A 20,834-nucleotide genomic window follows, 5' to 3' on the forward strand; every position below is an offset into this window, starting at 1 on the left:
CTCTGCACCCTATCCACAAACATTCACTCTCTGCACCCTATCCACAAACATTCACTCTCTGCACCCTATCCACAAACATTCACTCTCTGCACCCTATCCACAAACATTCACTCTCTGCACCCTATCCACAAACATTCACTCTCTGCACCCTATCCACAAACATTCACTCTCTGCACCCTATCCACAAACATTCACTCTCTGCACCCTATCCACAAACATTCACTCTCTGCACCCTATCCACAAACATTCACTCTCTGCACCCTATCCACAAACATTCACTCTCTGCACCCTATCCACAAACATTCACTCTCTGCACCCTATCCACAAACATTCACTCTCTGCACCCTATCCACAAACATTCACTCTCTGCACCCTATCCACAAACATTCACTCTCTGCACCCTATCCACAAACATTCACTCTCTGCACCCTATCCACAAACATTCACTCTCTGCACCCTATCCACAAACATTCACTCTCTGCACCCTATCCACAAACATTCACTCTCTGCACCCTATCCACAAACATTCACTCTCTGCACCCTATCCACAAACATTCACTCTCTGCACCCTATCCACAAACATTCACTCTCTGCACCCTATCCACAAACATTCACTCTCTGTACCCTATCCACAAACATTCACTCTCTGTACCCTGTCCACAAACATTCACTCTCTGTACCCTATCCACAAACATTCACTCTCTGCACCCTATCCACAAACATTCACTCTCTGCACCCTATCCACAAACATTCACTCTCTGCACCCTGTCCACAAACATTCACTCTCTGCACCCTCTCCACAAACATTCACTCTCTGCACCCTATCCACAAACATTCACTCTCTGCACCCTATCCACAAACATTCACTCTCTGCACCCTATCCACAAACATTCACTCTCTGCACCCTATCCACAAACATTCACTCTCTGTACCCTATCCACAAACATTCACTCTCTGCACCCTATCCACAAACATTCACTCTCTGCACCCTATCCACAAACATTCACTCTCTGCACCCTATCCACAAACATTCACTCTCTGCACCCTATCCACAAACATTCACTCTCTGCACCCTATCCACAAACATTCACTCTCTGCACCCTATCCACAAACATTCACTCTCTGCACCCTATCCACAAACATTCACTCTCTGCACCCTATCCACAAACATTCACTCTCTGCACCCTATCCACAAACATTCACTCTCTGCACCCTATCCACAAACATTCACTCTCTGCACCCTATCCACAAACATTCACTCTCTGCACCCTATCCACAAACATTCACTCTCTGCACCCTATCCACAAACATTCACTCTCTGCACCCTATCCACAAACATTCACTCTCTGCACCCTATCCACAAACATTCACTCTCTGCACCCTATCCACAAACATTCACTCTCTGCACCCTGTCCACAAACATTCACTCTCTGCACCCTGTCCACAAACATTCGCTCTCTGTACCCTATCCAAAAACATTCACTCTCTGCACCCTATCCACAAACATTCACTCTCTGCACCCTATCCACAAACATTCAATCTCTGTACCCTGTCCACAAACATTCACTCTCTGCACCCTATCCACAAACATTCACTCTCTGCGCCCTATCCACAAACATTCACTCCCTGCAGCCTATCCACAAACATTCACTCCCTGTACCCTATCCACAAACATTCACTCACTACACCCTATCCACAAACATTCACTCCCTGCACCCTATCCACAAACATTCACTCTCTGCACCCTATCCACAAACATTCACTCTCTGCACCCTATCCACAAACATTCACTCTCTGCACCCTATCCACAAACATTCACTCTCTGCACCCTATCCACAAACATTCACTCTCTGCACCCTATCCACAAACATTCACTCTCTGCACCCTATCCACAAACATTCACTCTCTGTACCCTATCCACAAACATTCACTCTCTGCACCCTATCCACAAACATTCACTCTCTGCACCCTATCCACAAACATTCACTCTCTGCACCCTATCCACAAACATTCACTCTCTGCACCCTATCCACAAACATTCACTCTCTGCACCCTATCCACAAACATTCACTCTCTGCACCCTGTCCACAAACATTCACTCTCTGCACCCTATCCACAAACATTCACTCTCTGCACCCTATCCACAAACATTCACTCTCTGCACCCTATCCACAAACATTCACTCTCTGCACCCTATCCACAAACATTCACTCTCTGCACCCTATCCACAAACATTCACTCTCTGCACCCTATCCACAAACATTCACTCTCTGCACCCTATCCACAAACATTCACTCTCTGCACCCTATCCACAAACATTCACTCTCTGCACCCTATCCACAAACATTCACTCTCTGCACCCTATCCACAAACATTCACTCTCTGCACCCTATCCACAAACATTCACTCTCTGCACCCTATCCACAAACATTCACTCTCTGCACCCTATCCACAAACATTCACTCTCTGCACCCTATCCACAAACATTCACTCTCTGCACCCTATCCACAAACATTCACTCTCTGCACCCTATCCACAAACATTCACTCTCTGCACCCTATCCACAAACATTCACTCTCTGCACCCTATCCACAAACATTCACTCTCTGCACCCTATCCACAAACATTCACTCTCTGCACCCTATCCACAAACATTCACTCTCTGCACCCTATCCACAAACATTCACTCTCTGCACCCTATCCACAAACATTCACTCTCTGCACCCTATCCACAAACATTCACTCTCTGCACCCTATCCACAAACATTCACTCTCTGCACCCTATCCACAAACATTCACTCTCTGCACCCTATCCACAAACATTCACTCTCTGCACCCTATCCACAAACATTCACTCTCTGCACCCTATCCACAAACATTCACTCTCTGCACCCTATCCACAAACATTCACTCTCTGCACCCTATCCACAAACATTCACTCTCTGCACCCTATCCACAAACATTCACTCTCTGCACCCTATCCACAAACATTCACTCTCTGCACCCTATCCACAAACATTCACTCTCTGCACCCTATCCACAAACATTCACTCTCTGCACCCTATCCACAAACATTCACTCTCTGCACCCTATCCACAAACATTCACTCTCTGCACCCTATCCACAAACATTCACTCTCTGCACCCTATCCACAAACATTCACTCTCTGCACCCTATCCACAAACATTCACTCTCTGCACCCTATCCACAAACATTCACTCTCTGCACCCTATCCACAAACATTCACTCTCTGCACCCTATCCACAAACATTCACTCTCTGTACCCTATCCACAAACATTCACTCTCTGTACCCTATCCACAAACATTCACTCTCTGCACCCTATCCACAAACATTCACTCTCTGTACCCTATCCACAAACATTCACTCTCTGTACCCTATCCACAAACATTCACTCTCTGCACCCTATCCACAAACATTCACTCTCTGCACCCTATCCACAAACATTCACTCTCTGCACCCTATCCACAAACATTCACTCTCTGTACCCTATCCACAAACATTCACTCTCTGCACCCTATCCACAAACATTCACTCTCTGCACCCTATCCACAAACATTCACTCTCTGCACCCTATCCACAAACATTCACTCTCTGCACCCTAGTCCACAAACATTCACTCTCTGTACCCTATCCACAAACATTCACTCTCTGCACCCTATCCACAAACATTCACTCTCTGCACCCTATCCACAAACATTCACTCTCTGCACCCTATCCACAAACATTCACTCTCTGCACCCTATCCACAAACATTCACTCTCTGCACCCTATCCACAAACATTCACTCTCTGCACCCTATCCACAAACATTCACTCTCTGCACCCTATCCACAAACATTCACTCTCTGTACCCTATCCACAAACATTCACTCTCTGTACCCTATCCACAAACATTCACTCTCTGCACCCTATCCACAAACATTCACTCTCTGCACCCTATCCACAAACATTCACTCTCTGCACCCTATCCACAAACATTCACTCTCTGCACCCTATCCACAAACATTCACTCTCTGCACCCTATCCACAAACATTCACTCTCTGCACCCTATCCACAAACATTCACTCTCTGCACCCTATCCACAAACATTCACTCTCTGCACCCTATCCACAAACATTCACTCTCTGCACCCTATCCACAAACATTCACTCTCTGCACCCTATCCACAAACATTCACTCTCTGCACCCTATCCACAAACATTCACTCTCTGCACCCTATCCACAAACATTCACTCTCTGCACCCTATCCACAAACATTCACTCTCTGCACCCTATCCACAAACATTCACTCTCTGCACCCTATCCACAAACATTCACTCTCTGCAACCTGTCCACAAACTTTCACTCTCTGCACCCTATCCACAAACATTCACTCTCTGCACCCTATCCACATACATTCACTCTCTGTACCCAATCCACAAACATTCACTCTCTGCACCCTGTCCACAAACATTCACTCTCTGTACCCTATCCACAAACATTCACTCTCTGCACCCTATCCACAAACATTCACTCTCTGTACCCTATCCACAAACATTCACTCTCTGTACCCTATGCGCAACCATTCACTCTCTGCACACTATCCACAAACATTCACTCTCTGTACCCTGTCCACAAACATTCACTCTCTGTACCCTGTCCACAAACATTCACTCTCTGCACCCTATCCACAAACATTCACTCTCTGCACCCTATCCACAAACATTCACTCTCTGCACCCTATCCACAAACATACACTCTCTGTACCCTGTCCACAAACATTCACTCTCTGCACCCTGTCCACAAACATTCGCTCTCTGTACCCTATCCAAAACATTCACTCTCTGCACCCTATCCACAAACATTCACTCTCTGCACCCTATCCACAAACATTCACTCTCTGCACCCTGTCCACAAACATTCGCTCTCTGCACCCTATCCACAAACATTCACTCTCTGCACCCTATCCACAAACATTCACTCTCTGCACCCTATCCACAAACATTCACTCTCTGCACCCTATCCACAAACATTCACTCTCTGCACCCTCTCCACAAACATTCACTCTCTGCACCCTATCCACAAACATTCACTCTCTGCACCCTATCCACAAACATTCACTCTCTGTACCCTATCCACAAACATTCACTCTCTGCACCCTATCCACAAACATTCACTCTCTGCACCCTATCCACAAACATTCACTCTCTGCACCCTATCCACAAACATTCACTCTCTGCACCCTATCCACAAACATTCACTCTCTGCACCCTATCCACAAACATTCACTCTCTGCACCCTATCCACAAACATTCACTCTCTGCACCCTGTCCACAAACATTCACTCTCTGTACCCTATCCACAAACATTCACTCTCTGCACCCTGTCCACAAACATTCACTCTCTGTACCCTGTCCACAAACATTCACTCTCTGCACCCTATCCACAAACATTCACTCTCTGTACCCTATCCACAAACATTCACTCTCTGTACCCTATCCACAAACATTCACTCTCTGTACCCTATCCACAAACATTCACTCTCTTCACCCTATCCACAAACATTCACTCTCTGCACCCTATCCACAAACATTCACTCTCTGTACCCTATCCACAAACATTCACTCTCTGCACCCTATCCACAAACATTCACTCTCTGTACCCTATCCACAAACATTCACTCTCTGCACCCTATCCACAAACATTCACTCTCTGCACCCTATCCACAAACATTCACTCTCTGCACCCTATCCACAAACATTCACTCTCTGCACCCTATCCACAAACATTCACTCTCTGCACCCTATCCACAAACATTCACTCTCTGCACCCTATCCACAAACATTCACTCTCTGCACCCTATCCACAAACATTCACTCTCTGCACCCTATCCACAAACATTCACTCTCTGCACCCTATCCACAAACATTCACTCTCTGCACCCTATCCACAAACATTCACTCTCTGCACCCTATCCACAAACATTCACTCTCTGCACCCTATCCACAAACATTCACTCTCTGCACCCTATCCACAAACATTCACTCTCTGCACCCTATCCACAAACATTCACTCTCTGCACCCTATCCACAAACATTCACTCTCTGCACCCTATCCACAAACATTCACTCTCTGCACCCTATCCACAAACATTCACTCTCTGCACCCTATCCACAAACATTCACTCTCTGCACCCTATCCACAAACATTCACTCTCTACACCCTATCCACAAACATTCACTCTCTGCACCCTATCCACAAACATTCACTCTCTGCACCCTATCCACAAATATTCACTCTCTGCACCCTATCCACAAACATTCACTCTCTGCACCCTATCCACAAACATTCACTCTCTGCACCCTATCCAAAAACATTCACTCTCTGCACCCTATCCACAAACATTCACTCTCTGCACCCTGTCCACAAACATTCACTCTCTGTACCCTATCCACAAACATTCACTCTCTGCACCCTGTCCACAAACATTCACTCTCTGTACCCTGTCCACAAACATTCACTCTCTGTACCCTATCCACAAACATTCACTCTCTGTACCCTGTCCACAAACATTCACTCTCTGTACCCTATCCACAAACATTCACTCTCTGCACCCTATCCACAAACATTCACTCTCTGTACCCTGTCCACAAACATTCACTCTCTGCACCCTATCCACAAACATTCACTCTCTGTACCCTATCCACAAACATTCACTCTCTGCACCCTGTCCACAAACATTCACTCTCTGCACCCTATCCACAAACATTCACTCTCTGCACCCTATCCACAAACATTCACTCTCTGTACCCTGTCCACAAACATTCACTCTCTGCACCCTATCCACAAACATTCACTCTCTGTACCCTATCCACAAACATTCACTCTCTGCACCCTATCCACAAACATTCACTCTCTGCACCCTATCCACAAACATTCACTCTCTGCACCCTATCCACAAACATTCACTCTCTGCACCCTATCCACAAACATTCACTCTCTGCACCCTATCCACAAACATTCACTCTCTGCACCCTATCCACAAACATTCACTCTCTGCACCCTATCCACAAACATTCACTCTCTGCACCCTATCCACAAACATTCACTCTCTGCACCCTATCCACAAACATTCACTCTCTGCACCCTATCCACAAACATTCACTCTCTGCACCCTATCCACAAACATTCACTCTCTGCACCCTATCCACAAACATTCACTCTCTGCACCCTATCCACAAACATTCACTCTCTGCACCCTATCCACAAACATTCACTCTCTGCACCCTATCCACAAACATTCACTCTCTGCACCCTATCCACAAACATTCACTCTCTGCACCCTATCCACAAACATTCACTCTCTGCACCCTATCCACAAACATTCACTCTCTGCACCCTATCCACAAACATTCACTCTCTGCACCCTATCCACAAACATTCACTCTCTGCACCCTATCCACAAACATTCACTCTCTGCACCCTATCCACAAACATTCACTCTCTGCACCCTATCCACAAACATTCACTCTCTGCACCCTATCCACAAACATTCACTCTCTACACCCTATCCACAAACATTCACTCTCTGCACCCTATCCACAAACATTCACTCTCTGTACCCTATCCACAAACATTCACTCTCTGCACCCTGTCCACAAACATTCACTCTCTGCACCCTATCCACAAACATTCACTCTCTGCACCCTATCCAAAAACATTCACTCTCTGCACCCTATCCACAAACATTCACTCTCTACACCCTATCCACAAACATTCACTCCCTGCACCCTATCCACAAACATTCACTCTCTGCACCCTATCCACAAATATTCACTCTCTGCACCCTATCCACAAACATTCACTCTCTGCACCCTATCCACAAACATTCACTCTCTGCACCCTATCCACAAACATTCACTCTCTGCACCCTATCCACAAACATTCACTCTCTGCACCCTATCCACAAACATTCACTCTCTGCACCCTATCCACAAACATTCACTCTCTGCACCCTATCCACAAACATTCACTCTCTGCTACCCTATCCACAAACATTCACTCTCTGCACCCTATCCACAAACATTCACTCTCTGCACCCTATCCACAAACATTCACTCTCTGCACCCTATCCACAAACATTCACTCTCTGCACCCTATCCACAAACATTCACTCTCTGCACCCTATCCACAAACATTCACTCTCTGCACCCTATCCACAAACATTCACTCTCTGCACCCTATCCACAAACATTCACTCTCTGCACCCTATCCACAAACATTCACTCTCTGCACCCTATCCACAAACATTCACTCTCTGCACCCTATCCACAAACATTCACTCTCTGCACCCTGTCCACAAACATTCACTCTCTGCACCCTATCCACAAACATTCACTCTCTGCACCCTATCCACAAACATTCACTCTCTGCACCCTATCCACAAACATTCACTCTCTGCACCCTATCCACAAACATTCACTCTCTGCACCCTATCCACAAACATTCACTCTCTGCACCCTATCCACAAACATTCACTCTCTGCACCCTATCCACAAACATTCACTCTCTGCACCCTATCCACAAACATTCACTCTCTGCACCCTATCCACAAACATTCACTCTCTGCACCCTATCCACAAACATTCACTCTCTGCACCCTATCCACAAACATTCACTCTCTGCACCCTATCCACAAACATTCACTCTCTGCACCCTATCCACAAACATTCACTCTCTGCACCCTATCCACAAACATTCACTCTCTGCACCCTATCCACAAACATTCACTCTCTGCACCCTATCCACAAACATTCACTCTCTGCACCCTATCCACAAACATTCACTCTCTGCACCCTATCCACAAACATTCACTCTCTGCACCCTATCCACAAACATTCACTCTCTGCACCCTATCCACAAACATTCACTCTCTGCTACCCTATCCACAAACATTCACTCTCTGCACCCTATCCACAAACATTCACTCTCTGTACCCTATCCACAAACATTCACTCTCTGTACCCTATCCACAAACATTCACTCTCTGCACCCTATCCACAAACATTCACTCTCTGTACCCTATCCACAAACATTCACTCTCTGCACCCTATCCACAAACATTCACTCTCTGCACCCTATCCACAAACATTCACTCTCTGCACCCTATCCACAAACATTCACTCTCTGCACCCTATCCACAAACATTCACTCTCTGCACCCTATCCACAAACATTCACTCTCTGCACCCTATCCACAAACATTCACTCTCTGTACCCTATCCACAAACATTCACTCTCTGCACCCTATCCACAAACATTCACTCTCTGTACCCTATCCACAAACATTCACTCTCTGTACCCTATCCACAAACATTCACTCTCTGCACCCTATCCACAAACATTCACTCTCTGCACCCTATCCACAAACATTCACTCTCTGCACCCTATCCACAAACATTCACTCTCTGCACCCTATCCACAAACATTCACTCTCTGCACCCTATCCACAAACATTCACTCTCTGCACCCTATCCACAAACATTCACTCTCTGCACCCTATCCACAAACATTCACTCTCTGTACCCTATCCACAAACATTCACTCTCTGTACCCTATCCACAAACATTCACTCTCTGTACCCTGTCCACAAACATTCACTCTCTGTACCCTATCCACAAACATTCACTCTCTGCACCCTGTCCACAAACATTCACTCTCTGCACCCTATCCACAAACATTCACTCTCTGCACCCTATCCACAAACATTCACTCTCTGTACCCTATCCACAAACATTCACTCTCTGCACCCTATCCACAAACATTCACTCTCTGTACCCTATCCACAAACATTCACTCTCTGCACCCTATCCACAAACATTCACTCTCTGCACCCTATCCACAAACATTCACTCTCTGCACCCTATCCACAAACATTCACTCTCTGCACCCTATCCACAAACATTCACTCTCTGCACCCTATCCACAAACATTCACTCTCTGCACCCTGTCCACAAACATTCACTCTCTGCACCCTATCCACAAACATTCACTCTCTGCACCCTATCCACAAACATTCACTCTCTGCACCCTATCCACAAACATTCACTCTCTGCACCCTATCCACAAACATTCACTCTCTGCACCCTATCCACAAACATTCACTCTCTGCACGCTATCCACAAACATTCACTCTCTGCACCCTGTCCACAAACATTCACTCTCTGTACCCTATCCACAAACATTCACTCTCTGCACCCTATCCACAAACATTCACTCTCTGTACCCTGTCCACAAACATTCACTCTCTGTACCCTGTCCACAAACATTCACTCTCTGCACCCTATCCACAAACATTCACTCTCTGCACCCTATCCACAAACATTCACTCTCTGCACCCTATCCACAAACATACACTCTCTGTACCCTGTCCACAAACATTCACTCTCTGCACCCTGTCCACAAACATTCGCTCTCTGTACCCTATCCAAAAACATTCACTCTCTGCACCCTATCCACAAACATTCACTCTCTGCACCCTATCCACAAACATTCACTCTCTGCACCCTATCCACAAACATTCACTCTCTGCACCCTATCCACAAACATTCACTCTCTGCACCCTATCCACAAACATTCACTCTCTGCACCCTATCCACAAACATTCACTCTCTGCACCCTATCCACAAACATTCACTCTCTGCACCCTATCCACAAACATTCACTCTCTGCACCCTATCCACAAACATTCACTCTCTGCACCCTATCCACAAACATTCACTCTCTGCACCCTATCCACAAACATTCACTCTCTGCACCCTATCCAAAAACATTCACTCTCTGCACCCTATCCACAAACATTCACTCTCTGCACCCTATCCACAAACATTCACTCTCTGCACCCTATCCACAAACATTCACTCTCTGCACCCTATCCACAAACATTCACTCTCTGCACCCTATCCACAAACATTCACTCTCTGCACCCTATCCACAAACATTCACTCTCTGTACCCTATCCACAAACATTCACTCTCTGCACCCTATCCACAAACATTCACTCTCTGCACCCTATCCACAAACATTCACTCTCTGCACCCTATCCACAAACATTCACTCTCTGCACCCTATCCACAAACATTCACTCTCTGCACCCTATCCACAAACATTCACTCTCTGCACCCTATCCACAAACATTCACTCTCTGCACCCTGTCCACAAACATTCACTCTCTGCACCCTATCCACAAACATTCACTCTCTGCACCCTATCCACAAACATTCACTCTCTGCACCCTATCCACAAACATTCACTCTCTGCACCCTGTCCACAAACATTCACTCTCTGTACCCTATCCACAAACATTCACTCTCTGTACCCTGTCCACAAACATTCACTCTCTGTACCCTGTCCACAAACATTCACTCTCTGCACCTTGTCCACAAACATTCACTCTGTGTACCCTGCCCACAAACATTCACTCTCTGTACCCTAACCACAAACATTCACTCTCTGTACCCTATCCACAAACATTCACTCTCTGTACCCTATTCACAAACATTCACTCTCTGCACACTATCCTCAAACATTCACTCTCTGTACCCTGTCCACAAATATTCACTCTCTGCACCCTATCCACAAACATTCACTCTCTGCACCCTATCCACAAACATTCACTCTCTGTACCCTGTCCACAAACATTCACTCTCTGTACCCTGTCCACAAACATTCACTCTCTGTACCCTGTCCACAAACATTCACTCTGCACCCTGTCCACAAACATTCGCTCTCTGTACCCTATCCAAAAACATTCTCTCTCTGCAACCTATCCACAAACATTCACTCTCTGCGCCCTATCCACAAACATTCACTCTCTGCGCCCTATCCACAAACATTCACTCTCTGCACCCTATCCAAAAACATTCACTCTCTGCACCCTATCCACAAACATTCACTCCCTGTACCCTGTCCACAAACATTCACTCTCTGTACCCTATCCATAAACATTCACTCTCTGCACCCTGTCCACAAACATTCACTCTCTGTACCCTATCCACAAACATTCACTCTCTGTACCCTGTCCACAAACATTCACTCTCTGCACCCTGTCCACAAACATTCACTCTCTGCACCCTATCCACAAACATTCACTCTCTGCACCCTATCCACAAACATTCACTCTCTGTACCCTATCCACAAACATTCACTCTCTGCACCCTGTCCACAAACATTCACTCTCTGTACCCTATCCACAAACATTCACTCTCTGCACCCTATCCACAAACATTCACTCTCTGCACCCTATCCACAAACATTCACTCTCTACACCCTATCCACAAACATTCACTCTCTGCACCCTATCCACAAACATTCACTCTCTGCACCCTATCCACAAACATTCACTCTCTGCAACCTATCCACAAACATTCACTCTCTGCGCCCTATCCACAAACATTCACTCTCTGCGCCCTATCCACAAACATTCACTCTCTGCACCCTATCCAAAAACATTCACTCTCTGCACCCTATCCACAAACATTCACTCCCTGTACCCTGTCCACAAACATTCACTCTCTGTACCCTATCCATAAACATTCACTCTCTGCACCTTGTCCACAAACATTCACTCTCTGTACCCTATCCACAAACATTCACTCTCTGTACCCTGTCCACAAACATTCACTCTCTGTACCCTATCCATAAACATTCACTCTCTGCACCCTGTCCACAAACATTCACTCTCTGTACCCTGTCCACAAACATTCACTCTCTGTACCCTATGCATAAACATTCACTCTCTTCCCCCTTGTCCACAAACATTCACTCTCTGTACACTATCCACAAACATTCACTCTCTACACCCTATCCACAAACATTCACTCTCTGTACCCTATCCACAAACATTCACTCTCTGTACCCTGTCCACAAACATTCACTCTCTGTACCCTATCCATAAACATTCACTCTCTGCACCCTGTCCACAAACATTCACTCTCTGCACCCTATCCACAAACATTCACTCTCTGCACCCTATCCACAAACATTCGCTCTCTGTACCCTATCCACAAACATTCACTCTCTGCACCCTGTCCACAAACATTCACTCTCTGTACCCTATCCACAAACATTCACTCTCTGCACCCTATCCACAAACATTCACTCTCTGCACCCTATCCACAAACATTCACTCTCTGCACCCTATCCACAAACATTCACTCTCTGCACCCTATCCACAAACATTCACTCTCTGCACCCTGTCCACAAACATTCACTCTCTGCACCCTATCCACAAACATTCACTCTCTGCACCCTATCCAAAAACATTCACTCTCTGCACCCTATCCACAAACATTCACTCTCTGCACCCTATCCACAAACATTCACGCCCTGCACCCTATCCACAAACATTCACTCCCTGCACCCTATCCACAAACATTCACTCTCTGCATCCTATCCACAAACATTCACTCCCTGCACCCTATCCACAAACATTCACTCTCAACACCCTATCCACAAACATTCACTCCCTGTACCTTATCCACAAACATTCACTCTCTACACCCTATCCACAAACATTCACTCTCTACACCCTATCCACAAACATTCACTCCCTGCACCCTATCCACAAACATTCACTCTCTGCACCTTATCCACAAACATTCACTCTCTGCACCCTATCCAAAAACATTCACTCTCTGCACCCTATCCACAAACATTCACTCTCTGCACCCTGTCCACAAACATTCACTCTCTGCACCCTATCCACAAACATTCACTCTCTGCACCCTATCCAAAAACATTCACTCTCTGCACCCTATCCACAAACATTCACTCTCTGCACCCTGTCCACAAACATTCACTCTCTGTACCCTATCCACAAACATTCACTCTCTGTACCCTGTCCACAAACATTCACTCTCTGTACCCTGTCCACAAACATTCACTCTCTGCACCTTGTCCACAAACATTCACTCTGTGTACCCTGCCCACAAACATTCACTCTCTGTACCCTATCCACAAACATTCACTCTCTGTACCCTATCCACAAACATTCACTCTCTGTACCCTATCCACAAACATTCACTCTCTGCACACTATCCTCAAACATTCACTCTCTGTACCCTGTCCACAAATATTCACTCTCTGCACCCTATCCACAAACATTCACTCTCTGCACCCTATCCACAAACATTCACTCTCTGTACCCTGTCCACAAACATTCACTCTCTGTACCCTGTCCACAAACATTCACTCTCTGCACCCTATCCACAAACATTCACTCTCTGCACCCTGTCCACAAACATTCACTCTCTGCACCCTATCCACAAACATTCACTCTCTGCACCCTATCCACAAACATTCACTCTCTGCACCCTATCCACAAACATTCACTCTCTGCACCCTATCCACAAACATTCACTCTCTGCACCCTATCCACAAACATTCACTCTCTGCACCCTATCCACAAACATTCACTCTCTGCACCCTGTCCACAAACATTCACTCTCTGCACCCTGTCCACAAACATTCACTCTCTGCACCCTATCCACAAACATTCACTCTCTGCACCCTATCCACAAACATTCACTCCCTGCACCCTATCCACAAACATTCACTCTCTGCACCCTATCCACAAACATTCACTCTCTGCACCCTATCCACAAACATTCACTCTCTGCACCCTATCCACAAACATTCACTCTCTGCACCCTATCCACAAACATTCACTCTCTGCACCCTATCCACAAACATTCACTCTCTGCACCCTATCCACAAACATTCACTCTCTGCACCCTATCCACAAACATTCACTCTCTGCACCCTATCCACAAACATTCACTCTCTGCACCCTATCCACAAACATTCACTCTCTGCACCCTATCCACAAACATTCACTCTCTGCACACTATCCACAAATATTCACTCTCTGCACCCTATCCACAAACGTTCACTCTCTGCATCCTATCCACAAACATTCACTCTCTGTACCCTATCCACAAATATTCACTCTCTGCACCCTGTCCACAAACATTCGCTCTCTGTACCCTATCCACAAATATTCACTCTCTGCACCCTGTCCACAAACATTCACTTCCTGCACCCTATCCACAAACATTCACTCCCTGTGCCCTATCCACAAACATTCACTCTCTGTACCCTATCCACAAACATTCACTCCCTGCACCCTATCCACAAACATTCACTCCCTGCACCCTATCCACAAACATTCACTCTCTGCACCCTATCCACAAACATTCACTCTCTGCATCCTATCCACAAATATTCACTCTATGCGCCCTATCCACAAGCATTCACTCTCTGCGCCCTATCCACAAACATTCACTTCCTGCACCCTATCCACAAACATTCACTCCCTGCACCCTATCCACAAACATTCACTCTCTGCACCCTATCCGCAAACATTCACTCTCTGCATCCTATCCACAAACATTCACTCTCTGCGCCCTATCCACAAACATTCACTCTCTGCGCCCTATCCACAAACATTCACTCTCTGCGCCCTATCCACAAACATTCACTCTCTGCATCCTATCCACAAATATTCACTCTCTGCACCCTATCCACAAACATTCACTCTCTGCGCCCTATCCACAAATATTCACTCTCTGCGCCCTATCCACAAATATTCACTCTCTGCACCCTATCCATAAACATTCACTCCCTGTACCCTATCCACAAACATTCACTCTCTGCACCCTGTCCACAAACATTCACTCTCTGTACCCTGTCCACAAACATTCACTCTCTGCACCCTGTCCACAAATATTCACTCCCTGCACCCTGTCCACAAACATTCACTCTCTGCGCCCTTTCCACAAACATTCACTCCCTGCACCCTATCCACAAACATTCACTCGCTGCACCCTATCCACAAACATTCACTCTCTGCACCCTATCCACAAACATTCACTCTCTGCACCCTATCCACAAACATTCACTCGCTGTACCCTATCCACAAACATTCACTCTCTGCACCCTGTCCACAAACATTCACTCCCTGCACCCTATCCACAAACATTCACTCGCTGTACCCTATCCACAAACATTCACTCGCTGTACCCTATCCACAAACATTCACTCTCTGCACCCTGTCCACAAACATTCACTCCCTGCACCCTATCCACAAACATTCACTCACTGCCCCCTATCCACAAATATTCATTCTCTGTACCCTATCCACAAACATTCACTCGCTGCACCCTATCCACAAACATTCACTCCCTGCACCCTATCCTCAAACATTCACTCTCTGCACCCTATCCACAAACATTCACTCCCTGTACCCTATCCACAAACATTCACTCGCTGCACCCTATCCACACACATTCACTCCCTGTACCCTATCCAGAAACATTCACTCTCTGCCCCCTCTCCACAAACATTCTCTCCCTGTACCCTATCCACAAACATTCACTCGCTGCACCCTATCCACAAACATTCACTCCCTGCTCCCTATCCACAAACATTCACTCGCTGTACCCTATCCACAAACATTCACTCTCTGCACCCTATCCACAAACATTCACTCCCTGCACCCTGTCCACAAACATTCACTCTCTGCACCCTATCCACAAACATTCACTCTCTGTACCCTATCCACAAACATTCACTCTCTGCATCCTATCCACAAACATTCACTCGCTGCACCCTGTCCACAAACATTCTCTCTCTGTACCCTATCCACAAACATTCACTCCCTGCACCCTATCCACAAACATTCACTCCCTGTACCCTATCCACAAACATTCACTCCCTGCACCCTATCCACAAATATTCACTCCCTGCACCCTATCCACAAACATTCACTCCCTACACCATCGACACACAGGGGCAGCAGTGTGTACCATCTACAAGATTCACTGCAGCAACTCACCCAGGCTCCTTAGACAGCACCTTCCAACCCCACGACTGCTACCAGCTAGAAGGACAAGGGCAACAGACGCATGGAAACACCCCCACCTGGAAGTTCCCCTCCAAGTCACACACCATCCTGACTTGGAAATATATCACTGTTCCTTCACTGTTGCTTAATCAAAATCCTGGAACTCCATCCCTAACAGCACTGTGTGTGTACCTACACCACATGGACTGCAGTGGATGAAGAAGGCAGCTCACCACCACCTTCTCAAGGGCAGTTCAGGATGGGCAATAAATGCTGGCCTATCCAGCGATGTCCACATCCCATGAATGAATATTTTAAAAAATTATTATAGAAGTCTTAACAATGCACTTGAAAATGATAGTATGATTGGACAAAATCAACATGGTTTTACGGAAGTAAAATCCTGTTTGAAAAATTTATTAGAGAGTTTCTTAAGTACATAACTAGTAGGGTAGATAAGTGGAACCAAAAGGCATTTGATAACGTGCCATGCAAATGGCTATCACACAAGATAAGGACTCATGGAGTGGAGGGTATAGAAGATTCATTAATGGACAGGAAACAAAGAGTAAGGGTAAACAGGGCATTTTAAGTTGGCAGACTGTAACTATTGGAATGCGACGAGGATCATTGCTGAGGCCTCAGTGATTTATAATATTACTATGACTTAGATGAAGAAACAGAGAGTAATATATTTAAGTGTGTTGACGATATAAAGCTAGTTGGGAATGCAAGCTGCAAGGAGGGCACAAAGAGGTTGCAAAGGGATAGAGACCAGTTAAGTGAGTGGACAACAAGGTGGCAGGTGGAAGTATGAGTTTATTCACTTCAGTTGTAGAATTGAAAAGCAGAGTATTTTTAAGAAGGAGTGAAACTTGTAACTTGATGTTCAGAGGGACGTAGATATACTTGTATAAGGAACACAAAGTTAGCATGCAGGTACAGCAAGCAATTAGGAAGGCAAATGGGACGGCCAGTATTGCAAGGGGATTGTAGTACAAGAATAAAGAAGGCTTGCTACTATTGTACAGCTTTTGGTGAGACCACACCTGGAATGGTATATGTAGTTTTGGTCTCCATTTTTAAGATGGATATACTTGCATTGGAGGCAGTATACAGAAGGTTCGCTAGATTTGTCATCGGGATGAGAAGGTTGTCCTATGATGACGGGTCTACATTCTCTGGAGTTTAGAAGAATGAGAGGTTACCAAATTGAAACGCACAACACACAAGACTCTGAAGAGAAAAACAGAAAATGCTGGAAAAACTCAGCAGGTCTAACAGCATCTGTGGAGAGAAAAACAGTTGATTTTTCGAGGCCGCATGACCTTTCTTCAGAGCTACAGAGAAGTAGAAATGTGATGAAATTTATACTGTTTAAGGTGCTTGGAGCAGGTGAAGCTGGATAGAAGGCCAGTAATAGGTGAGGGCGAAGGAGAAATTGACAAAGATGTTATGGACAAAAAGACAAAGGGAGCGTTAATGATAGTGGTATGGGCTAAAGAAGGTGCTGATAGTGGCATAAAGGTACGAAAGCAAAATGTATTAATAGCAGAACAAGGGTCAGTGCTCTGTGAAAGAACAACATAGAACAAGTGACAGATGGTCCTTTTGGGGGTGGGGTGGGGGGAGGAACAGTGGTTGGGGAAAAAAGATAGAAAAAGGGATTTAAAAAAGGGGATAAAACAATGAATTAATTTAAAAAAAAATAAGTGGATAAGAAACAAAATTAATTTTTAAAAAATTTTAAAAAAGGGTAAAGAAAGAGGAGAGAGTTTCATGATCCATGTTGTTTTTTCACAGCGGGTCATATGAACATGAAACATTAACTCTGTTTTTTTCTCCACAGATGCTGTAAGACCTGCTGAGTTTTTCCAGCATTTTCTATTCTTCCTTCAGATTTCCAGCATTCACATTATTTTGCTTTTATCTTAGGATTCTGACGAGGCTTGAGAGGGTAGATTTAGAGAGGCTGCCTCCTCTGGCTGGAGAATCTAAAATATGGGGGCATAGTCTTAAAATAAGGGGATGATCGTTTAGGACTGAGATGAAAAGAAATTTTTTCACTCAAAGGGTTGTGTGAATCTTTGGACTTCTCTACCCCAGAGAACTCTGGGTGTCCCATTGCTGAATATATTTAAGGTTGAGACAGACAGATTTTTGGTGGGATCAAGGGATACAGGGAATGAGCAGGAAGGTGGAATTGATGCTGAAGATCAGCCCTGATTGTATTGATTGGCAGAGCAGGCTGAACGGGCTGTAAGGTCTTGCTCCTCTTTCTTATGCTCGAGTGACGGAAGGTGAAGTTGAGGTAGCAGATTAGCCATAATCTTGTTGAATTGCAGAGCAGGCTCTAGGGCCAAATGACCTATTCCTGCTCCTAATTCTTACTTTCTGGTCTAATAGGATGTGTATTTTACCCTCGAATAGATTTTACACAATGCGAGTATCTGCCAGTTCTAAATGAAATACATCCAAATCTTCAGGAATTCAGTGGGACAGTATTCCCTACTTTTAGTCCCAAAGGAGTGGATGAATGACTTTGGTTTATGGATACTGACACACAACAGATTATACCATTTAAGACCAGAATAATTAATTTTAATCTTCTTAAAGTGAACAGGCCGTTGCAGGAGAATATTTTGCCAGTTGTGAAAGATGTTTGCACTGTAGTTTCCTCTTACTCTGTTGTATGAATTGATTATTCGTGCCAATGATTGCAGCTAATCACCTCTGTTTGAACTTTATTAGGGGATTGACCACCCTCAACGTACAGCACCGACACCAACCATCAGGTCCTCTTACAGCGGTTCCAGTGTCTCAAACCCAAAGGTAGTGCCCTCTACAACTTTAGGCAGCTGCTTCCTCCAAAGTTCAGACTTGAGCTGCTTTGCAAACATTGTGCATGCTCCTGTCTCCCTGCGCCACTGTCTCACCTCAGTCCCTGCCACTGGAGACTGATCTTTCTTTCTGACCTGTAGGTAGAAACTGTAGAAGCAAGCCAACCAACCTCCCTTATGTTCTCGGGGAATTTTTCTCCAATTAGTGCCCCTGTAATCTCACCTGCAGAGCAACAAATGCACAAACTTTGCATTGAAACTCTGGTGCATAAAGGTTACAACATGAAAGCTTAATACATTTTTATGCAATTCACCTGTTTAAATAAATGAGCTTGTGCATCCTTTAAAGTTGCCCAGGGAAGAATTGCATCCGCTAATCTTCGCACAATGTGATTCCCAGGGAGACTTTTTTTTTGGATCTAGTAATCTATATTAAAGGAGAGTTTGGTAATAGCAAAGGATCAGATTATTTCACTGTGCAAACATGTTACCCAGCAGCTTCCAGTCCAAGAAATGAGCATTAAATGCCAATCAGAGTTTGATAACTGTCTATTTTAATGAATAGGTTTCTTCTTTTATAGCCCAAAGCTCATCAGTTTGTCGTGAAGTCCTTTAACACACCAACAAAGTGCAATCAGTGCACGTCTCTGATGGTTGGCCTGGTACGTCAAGGCTGCACTTGTGAAGGTGAGAATAGTCAGTTAGTTCTACCTGACAGACAGTGCTCTCATCGTCGTTCAAAGTGTGAATTACTTGGTCGTTTCAGCACAATAGGATCAATGCAATTTTAACTGTTTCGGTTGAATACGAACAATGGGATTCTTTTTTAAATAATATTGCTAAGTAAATTGTACAATTCTCACTGCTTATATTGGATGATTTGGGGTTTGCCCTCTGTGTGAGGTGGGTGGTAACTATGTTAAAGTTGCTATATAAATGTAAGATGGGAGAGGCAGTGGCATAGTGGTTTTGTCACAACAATAGTAATCCAGAGACTCAGCTTAATGGTCTGGGGACCCAGGTTTGAATCCCACCACAGCAGATGGTGAAATTTGATTTCAGTAAAAATCTGAAATTTAAAGTCTAATGA

The 20,834-nt window shown here is 45.2% G+C and overlaps 1 protein-coding gene across 1 annotated transcript in view; it reads left to right on the forward strand.

Moving 5' to 3' along the window:
- LOC121277667 (serine/threonine-protein kinase MRCK alpha-like) overlaps positions 1–20,834 on the forward strand; it is a 715,733-nt gene that overhangs the window by 599,196 nt on the left and 95,703 nt on the right. Inside the window, exons 23-24 of the mRNA XM_041187269.1 lie at positions 19,656–19,736; positions 20,326–20,431. Coding sequence (XP_041043203.1) covers positions 19,656–19,736; positions 20,326–20,431 — 187 coding nt within the window. The remainder of the gene's footprint in view (positions 1–19,655; positions 19,737–20,325; positions 20,432–20,834) is intronic.

The sequence above is a fragment of the Carcharodon carcharias genome, chromosome 5, assembly GCF_017639515.1.
Source record: "Carcharodon carcharias isolate sCarCar2 chromosome 5, sCarCar2.pri, whole genome shotgun sequence".
Classification (NCBI taxonomy): Eukaryota; Metazoa; Chordata; class Chondrichthyes; order Lamniformes; family Lamnidae; genus Carcharodon; species Carcharodon carcharias.